Source organism: Mytilus trossulus, chromosome 4, assembly GCF_036588685.1.
Source record: "Mytilus trossulus isolate FHL-02 chromosome 4, PNRI_Mtr1.1.1.hap1, whole genome shotgun sequence".
NCBI classification, from domain to species: Eukaryota; Metazoa; Mollusca; class Bivalvia; order Mytilida; family Mytilidae; genus Mytilus; species Mytilus trossulus.
The window spans coordinates 26,600,878-26,614,583 of NC_086376.1; the positions used below are offsets into that span (position 1 = coordinate 26,600,878).

General features: G+C 33.4%; 2 protein-coding genes across 4 annotated transcripts in view; one reads left to right on the plus strand and one right to left on the minus strand.

Annotated features, from left to right (window-relative positions):
- LOC134714977 (multiple epidermal growth factor-like domains protein 10) overlaps positions 1–11,496 on the minus strand; it is a 30,680-nt gene extending 19,184 nt beyond the window's left edge. For 2 of the 3 annotated variants that reach the window (XM_063576764.1, XM_063576762.1), the window contains exons 1-2: positions 11,043–11,480; positions 8,100–8,219 (exon numbers count right to left, since the gene is read on the minus strand). In XM_063576764.1, coding sequence (XP_063432834.1) covers positions 8,100–8,219; positions 11,043–11,364 — 442 coding nt within the window. In that variant the 5' untranslated portion in view covers positions 11,365–11,480. Of the gene's footprint in view, positions 1–8,099; positions 8,220–11,042 lie in introns of all 3 variants that reach the window. The other variant, XM_063576763.1, reaches the window with a different exon arrangement.
- The window catches only part of LOC134714978 (nuclear transcription factor Y subunit alpha-like), a 116,035-nt gene continuing 103,149 nt past the window's right edge, over positions 821–13,706 (plus strand). Inside the window, exon 1 of the mRNA XM_063576768.1 lies at positions 821–828. The gene's annotated coding sequence lies outside the window, so the exon portion shown is untranslated. The remainder of the gene's footprint in view (positions 829–13,706) is intronic.

Below are 13,706 nucleotides of genomic sequence, written 5' to 3' on the forward strand. Positions count from 1 at the left end.
TGAAAATGAGTGCAAATAGGTTATAGGAAATTATAGGGAAAATGGACACAAATACACTTTGATTGAAATTTCAGAGCAAAATAAATGACAGAAGTGGCTAATTTTTTCATACTGTATAGCTTGATGTCTCTTTTTTATAAAATTGAAATAAAATTTGGGGGTCACCGGCCATCCAAGAGATTTTTTGACCTCTGAAAATGAGTGCAAATAGGCTAAATATAGGAAAAACAGACATAAAATCTCTTTGATTGAATTTTCAGAGCAAAATAAACGACAGAAGTGGCTCCTTTTTTCATACTGTATAGCTTGATGTCTCTTTTTTATAAAATTGAAATAAAATTTGGGGGTCATCGGCCATCCAAGAGATTTTTTGACCTCTGAAAATGAGTGCAAATAGGCTAAATGTAGGAAAAACAGACATAAAATCTCTTTGATTGAAATTTCAGAGCAAAATAAACGACAGAAGTGGCTTATTTTTTCAAATTGTATAGCTTGATGTCTCTATTTGATAAAATTGAAATAAAATTTGGGGGTCACGGGCCACCCAAGAGATTTTTTTACCTCTGAAAATGAGTGCAAATAGGCTAAATATAGGAAAAACAGACATAAAATCTCTTTGATCGAATTTTCAGAGCAAAATAAAAGACAGAAGTGGCTCATTTTTCCATACTGTATAGCTTGATGTCTCTATTTTATAAAATTGAAATAAAATTTGGGGGTCACCGGCCACCCAAGAGATTTTTTTACCTCTAAAAATGAGTGCAAATAGGCTAAATATAGGAAAAACAGACATAAAATCAATTTGATCGAATTTTCAGAGCAAAAAAAATGACAGAAGTGGCTCATTTTTTCATACTGTATAGCTTGATGTCTCTACTTTATAAAATTGAAATAAAATTTGGGGGTCACCGGCCATCCAAGAGATTTTTTGACCTCTGAAAATGAGTGCAAATAGGCTAAATATAGGAAAAACAGACATAAAATCTCTTTGATTGAATTTACAGAGCAAAATAAAGGACAGAAGTGGCTCATTTTTTCATACTGTCATGACTGTATAGCCATGATAGCTTGATGTCTCTATTTTATAAAATTGAAATAAAATTTGCGGGTCATCTGCCATCCGAGATTTTTTTTAGCAAAATAAATGACAGAAGTTGTTCATTGTTCAAAGAGGGGTTGACCTCTGCGGTTGTATAAAGCTGTGTCCTGCGGAGCATCTAGTAATTATTGTGCTTAAACCATATTTGTGACAACATATGTAAACTGTGAGCTGACAGTCTGCTTAGTTTTTATCCATAAGTCTCAATCTGACTTTCTATCTAAAAGGTTTTTATGTGTCAATATTTGTGTTTCAATACAAAAGGAAGATATGGTACATGTATGATAATTGATTATTTATGAGACAACTCTCCGCAATAGACAAAATGACACAGAAGTTAACAGCTACAGGTCAAAAGCCGTTATCGCATAGTGAGATGTAAGAGGCCCTTCAATGACTAATGAAAAACAATTCAAATGAGAAAACTGAAGGCATATAAATGTACAAAATGATGAACTAAAAAAAATATGTGACACAACAAAAGACAACCACTGTCTGAATTACAGGTTCATGACTTGGGACAGGCACATACATAATGAGCCACTTCTGTCACATACATAATGTTTGAAGGTGACAACCCTTCCCCTTAACCTGGCCATGGGACAGTGGTATAATTTGGTACAACATAGGCATGATAGGGGTTTTATCAATTTGTATTATTCATTTTTGAACTCTAAATCTAGCGAAAAGTAGATTATCACAGAAAAATTTGCAGAATGAGTTGTATGAATAGTCAGGACCCTTGTTTTACAAACTTTATGGAGCAAAAAAAATGTGATGAGGTTTGTATGAACATAAAGTCTGTCATAAAATTAAAGGTTTCAGTATATTCACATTTTACAATATTTTTTGTAACTGCTGTATTTCACATGTTATTTTTCTTTTCTACTGTAGTCTGTAGGATAGTAAGTGGTTCAAATATACATGTATGCCTCTTGAGACTTAAATTACATGCAATAGAAATCAGCCCCCCCCCCCCAAAAAAAAAGCAAATTTTAATAACTTCAGCTGTAATATGCATTTTTAAATGTAATGTATGTGCTAGGGGCCTAAATTGACCCTGAATTATTTCAAGTGTTTTGGCCTAAGGATTTTTAATACTTAAAGTACTATTAAATTATTACATGTATATTGTAATATACTATGCAATTGGTAATTTCCTTTTTATTTAAAGTACATTTTAAACATATGGGAGGATTTAGAGGCAGCCCTAGGAAAAATTTGGTTAATTATATTGGGAATCACTGGAGCATGACCTGAGTGGGTCCCCTTTAGGGCAGTCAGTGAGCCCCCTCTTATCAAAAATTCTGGATCCGCCCCTGGGATTTTTTATACAACAAAAACATTCATGAGGTTTTAAATTGCAGGAAAATATCACCTCTTCATACAAGCCCCCCCCCCTTTTTTTCATTCAAAAACCTACTAAACATGCTAAAAGTCACATACATTTGTACTTATACATTTGTATAATTTTGACTTTTGAATAATTATTTAACATTCTACATATATCAGATACATGTACATGTACATCAATTTAGTCTGTAAAAACATTTTGTCTATAATATATATCTTATAATTGCCATGAAACTTGGTCCATAGGCTTTTAATTTAGTAATCTCTGGTCATACAAAGTTGGTTAAGATCAGTTAGTTCCTACTATCCTATTACACTGAAGAAACATCCTTTGATTTTATCTTTATTTACAAAATAAAGACTCTTGTGTGGACATTACCATGCGTTCCACATGAAAATCAATTATATAATCATTTTTGTAAATTTGATTACATATCTTGAAATATTTTTTTCATACACCTTTAATAAATATGCCTTAAAGAGGACGTATTTTTAAAAGAGTTGAAATTATACTGTAACTTTTGGTCATGAATGGACCACCTAAAAACCTTAAAAAATGTCTGAAGCCATCATTGAAAAGAAAATGACACCCACTTAGTGCTGTGTAATTTTTTAAAGTTTGCATTTAATGTCTTTAACATATTAAAGAAATGCTCTTCGAAATAACTGTGTAGACCCCTAACAAGCTTTTAAATTTAGAAAAATATCACTTTATGACAAGACCACTTTTCCTGTTTAGGTAGTAAAAGTTTTGTTTTTCTCTCATGAAGATTCTGTGGGATCAAATATATTAAAGGGGGGTACGGAAAAGGTTTAAAGAATAGAGAATAATGCATGTAATGTTCACAATCAGGGTTTCCCCTGGGTCAATTATTTTTTTCGCCACCTCTTTCGCCAAAACAATCTACTTTTCGCCACTTTATGAGTCACAATACATTTGTAAATAAAAGAAAATAGACATACATGTAACAATGAAGAAAAACTGGGTTGATAAATTATAAGAAGTACAGAAAAATGGGAAAAAATAAATAGAGATAAATCGTATAAAGAATTAGTTAGGAATGAAATGAAGGACCCTCAATCCAGACCATTGGTAAGAAAGGTAGTTTGTGAAATGATTCATTTAAAAAAATTATTTATGCGGTCTAGATCCTGCTAACTTGTTTAAACTCTCCACATTATTCATGTATGTGTCTGTCCCAAGTCAGGAGCCTGTAATTCAGTGGTTGTCATTTGTTTATGTGTTACATATTTGTTTTTCATTCATTTTTTTATATACAAATAAGGCCGTTGTTTTCTTGTTTGAATTGTTGTACATGTACATCATGTACAATTTACATTGTCAAATCTGGGCCTTTCATTGCCGACTAATATATATATACATGTATGTGGTATGGGCTTTGCTTATTGTTGAAGGCCGTACGGTGACCTATAGCTGTTTATGTAGGTGCCATTTTGGTCGCTTTTTGGATACATTGAAGTTGTCTCATCCAAGCAATCATACCACATCTTTTTTATATAGATGGGTTTTGTTCTAACATGTCTAAATTTTAAGTGTGCATTCTTAACGAAAAATGTTATAACTGGAATCCCGGCAAAATCAACTCCATTCACATTTGAATACTCCAGGTTTACAACAAGAAAATTCTTTTTGCATTTGCATATAATTACATTAGATGTAAGTTTCATTTAATACGTTATTCTGATTGGCTAACATGTTATTCCGTAAACAATTGCATCAGACAATAACATTTATCATGCATGATGACACGAGGTCCCACAAAAAAGTGCACAGGTGAATTAAATAAAACTGGATAAAAATCGTGTTTTCATGATTTTAGCTAAAATAATGTAATTATAAGTATTGAATACTTCTTTCTGAAACTTTATAGGGTTGTAAAAGCGTTGACCGTGCGTACATTTTTATAATGAAGCGCTTCCGCGCTTCATACAAAATGTACTTCGGTCAACGCTTTTACCACCCAATAAATTTACAAAAAGAAGCATTCAATTCTTAAGTAATACACCTCATCACTATTAGCCTACTTGGCCGGCCGACCTGGTCGCTTGACCTTTTGACGCATTCAACAATCACTTTTCCATTGTGACATCAGATATTTTGTTTTCTGATGTCAAAATGTACGGGAACCTGTGTGATATCCAGTAATGGTGGACAAATAGCAATAAGGTGTATTACATGTCTTACATGTATACAGAGACATAATCATGACCTTTACTCTCAGAAACTTAAAATGGTATGAACTCTATGCAGATGACATATTTCTCAGGTCCACAAATTTCAAATCTATTACATGATAAAAGTACCATGAGCTATGCTTTTGGTTGCATTAATAATACATTTTCAGCCTGAAAAGGGGGAGGGGTCATTGTTTTGTTGTTCGACACGGATATTGTTCTGAAATTATTTACGCTTGCATGTTATTTTTCAGTGGTCGTGAATCGCTCTTGAACATTTATATTCAATTCTATAGTACTTACTTGTCAGTTTAAATTTCCCCTTTTTCATGATTTGTTTACATCATCTTTCGCATGTTTGTCGGACCTTTTCTAATGTAAGACAAGAGTGAAACTGCTTCATAAGCTACCAAAATGAAGATCGTTATCTATAATTTCGATCTGCATTACAGTATTCATGAAAAGCAGTTCACGTGTTCGATAAATGTAAGTTATTCTCTTTTCATTCTTCTTCTTCTTCGTCAAAAACATGGCATTTATTTTTAGAACGGAAGTCCTATTTCAACAATGACAATTGTAACAATAAATTTTATTAAGTTTTAAAATTGCATTTACAAGTTATTCAACTCTTTCTCAATGCATTTGAATAAAAAAGATTATTTAAATGATCATATTTTACTGTTCCGGAAAATTACGACTCTGTACATCACTTACGATATAAATGCGCAACTTTATGCGCAGACGGCGCGAAAATTTAAACCCCCGAACTACCTTAAGACAATCCGTGGTTCCAATGTAAACTTTTATAAGGAAAATCACAAATGCATGATTAATCCACATTCTTTGGCAAAATTTAAATCAAAATATATTTAGTTGGAAGAAAAGTTGCATAGTTTAATTAGGAAGTTAAGATTGGAGAAGATTTTGTTGAAATTTAGTCAGTCGTAATGTTATATACGAAAACAACGTCAATAGGTATATCTAATTTTGAACACATAAAAGTCATGTTTGTAAAAGGGTATCAAAAAAAATCATTGAGATAAAAAAATTTAGAAAAGAATATATATCTGTGTCACTATCTGAAAGTTGGATTTCAATCAGATTCTCGGTGGTTAAGAACGAGTTACAAAAACAAGTGTGTTTTCCCCGATTTCTTGGTATACTAGCTTGCATGCTTCGAAAAGAAAAATACTAATATTCTTTCGGACGACGAAAAAAAAGTTCGGTTTATTTACATTAACGGCTGATTTTACGTAAAAAATATGATGATATTGTTTTATTTATTTTTTCATTCAGAAATCCCGCTTACCTTTTGTTTTAACAACAGACTCGCGTAGGACACATTGTCCAGTGTTCTTTTAACATTTCAATGCCTCTGCGCACTCACAACCCTGGCACACCTACCTCTTGTTTTAACAACAGACTCGCGTAGGACACATTGTCCAGAGTTCCGGTCACATTTTAGTTCCACTTACCTTTTGTTTTAACAACAGACTCGCGTAGGACACATTGTCCAGAGTTCCGGTCACATTTTAATTCCACTTACATTTTGTTTTAACAACAGACTCGCGTAGGACACATTGTCCAGTGTTCTTTTAACATTTAAATCCCTCTGCGCACTCACAACTCTGGCTCACCTACCACTTGTTTTAACAACAGACTCGCGTAGGACACATTGTCCAGAGTTCCGGTCACATTTTAATTCCACTTACCTTTTGTTTTAACAACAGACTCGCGTAGGACACATTGTCCAGAGTTCTTTTCATATTTCAATTCAACTTGCCTCTTGTGTTAACAACAGACTCACGTAGGGCACATTGTCCAGAGTTCCGGTCACATTTCAATTCAACTTACCTTTTGTTTTAACAACAGACTCGCGTAGGACACATTGTCCAGAGTTCCGGTCACATTTTAATTCCACTTACCTTTTGTTTTAACAACAGACTCGCGTAGGACACATTGTCCAGTGTTCTTTTAACATTTCAATCCCTCTGCGCACTCACAACTCTGGCACACCTACCTCTTGTTTTAACAACAGACTCGCGTAGGACACATTGTCCAGAGTTCCTGTCACATTTTAATTCCACTTACCTTTTGTTTTAACAACAGACTTGCGTAGGACACATTGTCCAGAGTTCCGGTCACATTTTAATTCCACTTACCTTTTTTTTTAACAACAGACTCGCGTAGGACACATTGTCCAGAGTTCCGGTCACATTTTAATTCAACTTAGCTTATCATGTTTTAACAACAGACTCGCGTAGGACACATTGTCCAGAGTTCCGGTCACATTTTAATTCAACTTACCCTTTGCTTTAACAACAGACTCGCGTAGGACACATTGTCCAGAGTTCCAGTCACATTTTAATTCAACTTACCCTTTGCTTTAACAACAGACTCACGTAGGACACATTGTCCAGAGTTCTTTCAACATTTCAATCCCTCTGCGCACTCACAACCCTGGCACACCTACCTCTTGTTTTAACAACAGACTCGCGTAGGACACATTGTCCAGAGTTCAGGTCACATTTTAGTTCCACTTACCTTTTGTTTTAACAACAGACTCGCGTAGGACACATTGTCCAGAGTTCCGGTCACATTTTAATTCCACTTACCTTTTGTTTTAACAACAGACTCGCGTAGGACACATTGTCCAGTGTTCTTTTAACATTTCAATCCCTCTGCGCACTCACAACTCTGGCACACCTACCACTTGTTTTAACAACAGACTCGCGTAGGACACATTGTCCAGAGTTCCGGTCACATTTTAATTCCACTTACCTTTTGTTTTAACAACAGACTCGCGTAGGACACATTGTCCAGAGTTCTTTTCATATTTCAATTCAACTTACCTCTTGTGTTAACAACAGACTCACGTAGGGCACATTGTCCAGAGTTCCGGTCACATTTCAATTCAACTTACCTCTTGTTTTAACAACAGACTCGCGTAGGACACATTGTCCAGAGTTCCGGTCACATTTTAATTCCACTTACCTTTTGTTTTAACAACAGACTCGCGTAGGACACATTGTCCAGTGTTCTTTTAACATTTCAATCCCTCTGCGCACTCACAACTCTGGCACACCTACCTCTTGTTTTAACAACAGACTCGCGTAGGACACATTGTCCAGAGTTCCTGTCACATTTTAATTCCACTTACCTTTTGTTTTAACAACAGACTTGCGTAGGACACATTGTCCAGAGTTCCGGTCACATTTTAATTCCACTTACCTTTTTTTTTAACAACAGACTCGCGTAGGACACATTGTCCAGAGTTCCGGTCACATTTTAATTCAACTTAGCTTATCATGTTTTAACAACAGACTCGCGTAGGACACATTGTCCAGAGTTCCGGTCACATTTTAATTCAACTTACCCTTTGCAGGCTTTAACAACAGACTCGCGTAGGACACATTGTCCAGAGTTCCAGTCACATTTTAATTCAACTTACCCTTTGCTTTAACAACAGACTCACGTAGGACACATTGTCCAGAGTTCTTTTCACATTTCAATCCCTCTGCGCACTCACAACCCTGGCTACAATTCACTCCGTGTATTTTGTCTCCACAAGCTGAAAGTAATAATTTGTTTTAATTGTTGGAATGTTTGTTTGCATCGGTTTCAAATGTGAAGCTTACTATTTTTTATGCAGTAATGCATGCTGTATATGCCTGTTCTAAAACATCTACGGACTCTATATTGACAGCTTACGTCGTCTGTTCATTAATTAAAGACATTCTTGTCAATGAGGATGATTTTCCATCTAGACAAATAATGGGACCGCCTTTACAAAAACAACTTGCGATATACATTTGTAAGTGGACAACAAGACAACAAAATTTAGCTGGGCCTTTCAACAATAAAATGACATAGAGATGGTTAGACAATACAATTGTATGACATAGCTGGGTCAACTTATTGTTTCACTAAACCTCCTTCTATGTTCTTACCATTTATCTAGTCATCAATTTTAAGAACGACTGTTTGGAACTTAGCTTAGAAAATAGGCGTGCAACAAAAGTGTTTTCGCAATACCAGCAGTCTTTTGATTTTTTAAATTATGTTTAGGTCAACGAGCCAAGATTATTTAAGCTAAAGAACTTATTTATGAAAGAAAAAGTAGACGTGAAGGACAAATAAAAAAAAAATAAAGACGAAAAATAATATTGGGTTTTATAGAAGTACGGGAGAAAAAACGGAATATCGTACTATTTACCCAAGTAATATCCAAAGTAAATGTGCAAAGATTTTCAATATGTTTTATTTTGTTATCAATTTATTTGATATGCAAAGATTTGAATTCAAGAAAATAATTACATAAATTCAAGAAAAATAAAAATTGTGTGATATGTATAAAAATTTGAAGAACATTAGAGAAATATTATAATGTTGCTGGGGCTGTTTATCAAAACATTGATGAAATTATCAAAATTGAAGAAATTTATATCAAATTTATTTTGGAAAAAATCGATTGATTCTTTATTGAAATAGAAGCTGAAATATGTTTGCGCCGTAACAAAGCGTGATACAAATCAAACATCCCTGAATTCATTTTGAATTTTTGAGTATCTGTTAACAGAAAAAAACTTATTGATTCCATTATTGTTTACTCTATTCCATAATTTTTTTAAATTATGGACATTTTCTGAATCAAATTTGTTTTCCGGCTGTGAGCAAAAAAAAAGATGATACTAATCAGACTGGCAACTTAGATCCACCTTCAAACTGGTATTTTTTGGTTTACATCCTCCACAAATACCGGACTTCAATGAAGTGAGGAATATAGCACTGTCAAGGACGCACAGTTCAGTATTTGACCAGGATATGGTACAACAAATGCCATGCATCTTTGAAATATAGTCATATTTTGACTATTTCATTAATTGTGACTGTTTATTTAACGCATCATGTAAATGTAGCGGAATTTGATGAGACTGTTATTAAAGTGAGAGGGTTAGCGCTATAGAACCAGGTTTAATCCACCATTTTCTACATTTGAAAATGCCTGTACCAAGTCAGGAATATGACAGTTCTTGTCCATTCGTATTTGATGCGTTTGGTTTTTTGATTTTGCCATGTGATTATGGACTTTCCAAATTGATTTTCCTCTGAGTTCAGTATTTTTGTGATTTTACTCTTTACCACTTTATACTCGTATTTCATTTATGTTAAGTATAGGCAAAAAGTTGTATTTCTGCCTTATACATATAATCGAAGCGTTTTAAGTGTTTTCTGATATTCAATTGTTACAGAAATAAATCAGGTTAGGTTTGACCGGTAAAATGCGTTTTAATGGTCTTATGTAAGGGAAATTCTTATCCCCTCTACTTTATTTTTAAATAAATGAAATGTAAGCTGATAATTACTGAGATGTTTAGTGAAAATATATAAAATCTACAAAAGACGATGAATTCTGTTAATGTATGGGAAAATTAACAGAATTTAAATATGAATCTGATAGCAAAAACAAAAATAGTAGGGTTTTTTAAATAGAGGTTCTCAGATAAACCTAAATAAATGTGAATTGTATGGGAACAGATTAAAATAAATGATCAGTTTATTAGGTAGGAATATTATTTAATTTAATAGCAATGTTTTGCAAACTAAAAAATATCAAACCAAAGCCGAGAAACATTGTTTAATTAATATAGTCAAATCAAGAAACAGAAAACTGTAAAAATATATAAATTACTGTGATGGAGTCGTTCTATCAATTATTCGTTTGATATTCCTACAGTGATTGATATGTGTTTTTTTTTATTTGATCAGATGGTAATTTACTGAAAACTAAAAGAAGAGTAACCCCGCCACATTCTGTTTGTATGTGCCAGTCCCAGGTCAGGAGCCTGTAATTCAGTGGTTGTCGTTTGTTTATGTGTTAAAAAAAATTTGTTCGTTTTTTTTTGTACATAAATAAGGCCGTTATTTTTCTCGTTTGGATTGTTTTACATTATCATTTCGGGGCACTTATTATAGCTGAATATGCGATATGGGGTTGGTTCATTGTTGGAGGTCGTACGCTAACCTATAGTTGTTAATTTCTGTGTCATTTGGTCTCTTGTGGAGAGTTGTCTCGTTGGAAATCATACCACATCTTCTTTTTGTTATATTTAGCAGACCAATCATACAGTATGTCTCTTGTATGACATTTACAGAGATATGAAACACAGCAAAAGTATTGAACTTAACTCATTTCTGTCTTTTGACATCTTACAATACGACTGTTGTTAAATGAGAAACATGATGGCTCTTTAAATTATATCACTCCGTTTCATATTTCATTATTGTTTCACCTTATTTTTACTATAAGTCCTACTCTTTTAAAGTGTTTTTGCCATTTTTGGTCGTTTATACTTGTTGTTACATCTTCGTTATGCTTGTCAATAATACTTACGAATTCCACAGCATCTGCCTGTCCATCCAGCTCTGCACGAACATCCTTCGTTATAAGTTCCTCCCTCAAGACAGTGATCATTACAAACAGCCGTCTGTTGTGTGTCATTATATGTCACTTTATCTTTACAGAGACTATTCAGACAAGTGTCATATAGAATTTCTGGAGGACAACATACTGACCGCTGTCGAGTCTTGATACCGCCACCACACGATTCCGAACACTTACTCCATGTATGCCAGCTACTAAAACTGCATTGTTCACATGCTCTTGAAAAGGGTAAGCTTACGAAAAGACAAAATAAAATTTTGAATTTCGTCATCGTTAGTTGATCATTTCATAAACTGGGCAAACAACAAGGTTATCCCAATTTTATATTCATGTTGATTTTATCTATTTTCTGGAAAATGACCTTGTTCAATTGTTTCAATATTGTATTCCAACTTCCTTGACTCAAGGTTAGTAAAGTCATTGTTTAACATCTATCTCTCTCAATATTTCTTTTAAATATAAAAAGTAATACTATTTCATTGTCATTTTCGTCACATAATTGTTAAAGATATGGTCAAGTATGTTTGGGAGGAAACAAATTGATACAGTAGTAATTGTAAGAAGTACATTGGTTGCACTATTGACTAGCATTTTTAATCTGATATAAATATTCCCCAGATTTGTTGTCCTATGTGAAAATGACCAAGAAGTGTCAGTAATTATACTCGAATTGAACAGTTCTGAGGAAAATCATTTCGATATTTAGAGGAATTACACTATTGGAATGCTGCATAGCTTTAGTATATCAATTTTTCAAAATCTGTTGTTCTTTTTTTTTTTTTTTAATATAACCGGACTTATTTCCTAGGAAAACTGAAGAAAAGGACAGTTTTCAATCTAATTAAAATATATATCTGATTTTATTAACCTTATATGTGCATGTGAGTTAAAGTGGATCTAAATTTGAACCAGATTGGGACGTTTATCAAATTAAACTTTTTACTAGAAAAACTTGAGTTTCAAACAATTCATGACTATACAAATATTTGTAATGCTTAAACTAGATGAAAGATTATGTAGGAAATTAACTTTTCAAGGAACTCAGGAGGAAAATATCATTAATTATAGTAAACAAAATAAACTAAATTGTGTCAAGTAAATCAATTTCCTATGAGAGCCTACATTAATAAATTTGCACAAGCTGTTAGGATTAAAAAGATTATTATTCATTAGTTCAGTGAATTGTGTCACTTGGTTTGTTTTTTTCCTCAGTAACTGTTTACGATCATGTAAAAAATATAATGAAGTTCATCTCCAATATATATCTCCAGAGAAACAAAGGTTTTTTTTGGTTTTTTTTTATATATATATAACTCGTCTAAACATCAACCCAACAATGTTAGATCTGTAAATTTGCTTTCGCAAATGTTTTGTTCTTCCCTCGCCGGGATTCGAACCCACGCTACTGAGATATCGTGACACCAAATCGCCTGCACGGCACATGGGCATAAAAAAGCTTTCGGTGGCCGTGTGTTACCTTTTCTCGTCAGTTTCAATCTAGATAGCGTCGTACTACAGTACATGATATATAAGGCATGTTATTGTTACAGATCAGCTCAATTATCTATATAGTAAAGGATCCTACAAATTAATGTAAGATACAGTCACAGAAAATAATTATATTTATAACTGTACGTCTGAGTCAGTGACAATTCTATAACAGATTTATCCATCGATCACCATCAATGATGGCGATACATGGCTGTGTACATTATGTATAAACAACTCGTCTAAACATCAACCCAACAATGTTAGATCTGTAAATTTGCTTTCGCATTTTTATTTTTTTTTGCTCTTCCCTCGCCGGGATTCGAACCCATGCTTCTGATATATCGTGACACCAAATCGCCTGCATTGCAGTCGTCCCGCTAGACCACACGACAACCTGGGCTTCACAATAATAAAACCTATTGTCTGAAAAATCACGCTAAAAAAATTATGAAATATATATTTTAAGGGTGAACTGAAAAAGCAAGTTAAACCATAGATTTCTTGAAATATCTATGATTTTATATCATTTTTTTTTAATTCTGAGGTATGATATCATTCTTACAGACAATAAAATGACGATTTTTTATACAAACTTACATAATTTACTGACAATAACAATGTAGTACAAAATTGCTAAAACACTCCTGTTTTAACTTCATGTTTATGTACAGACGTTTCTAGAGATTGTAATTTAAAATTATGACAAAATGGTGCAATCTCAGGCCCTCAGTGGTCTTTTCAATTTTTATCATTTTATTAAGCATTTTCAATATTCAGAGTACTTTCACTTCCAACAAAGTATTTAAAAAGATACTAGAAAAATAAGGATCAAACTGTCATGATATCCCCCCCAAAAAACATAATTATAAATATGACATTTCAAAAAATTCACGATTACACATTGTTAAACTGAATATGGTCTGAACACTCAGCTGCTAAATAATGAACATTCCTTATTTTTTTTATAGATGTGAACTCATTCTAATCACAAGGAAAATCATCTGTCACTAGCGTGCACTATTTGTAACAGTACACGACAGATGGTTTGCTGCCAGCTGGTTGCTACCATCTACATCTACATCTACATAATACTTCTTAACTTCAATATGTTGAAGATTACAA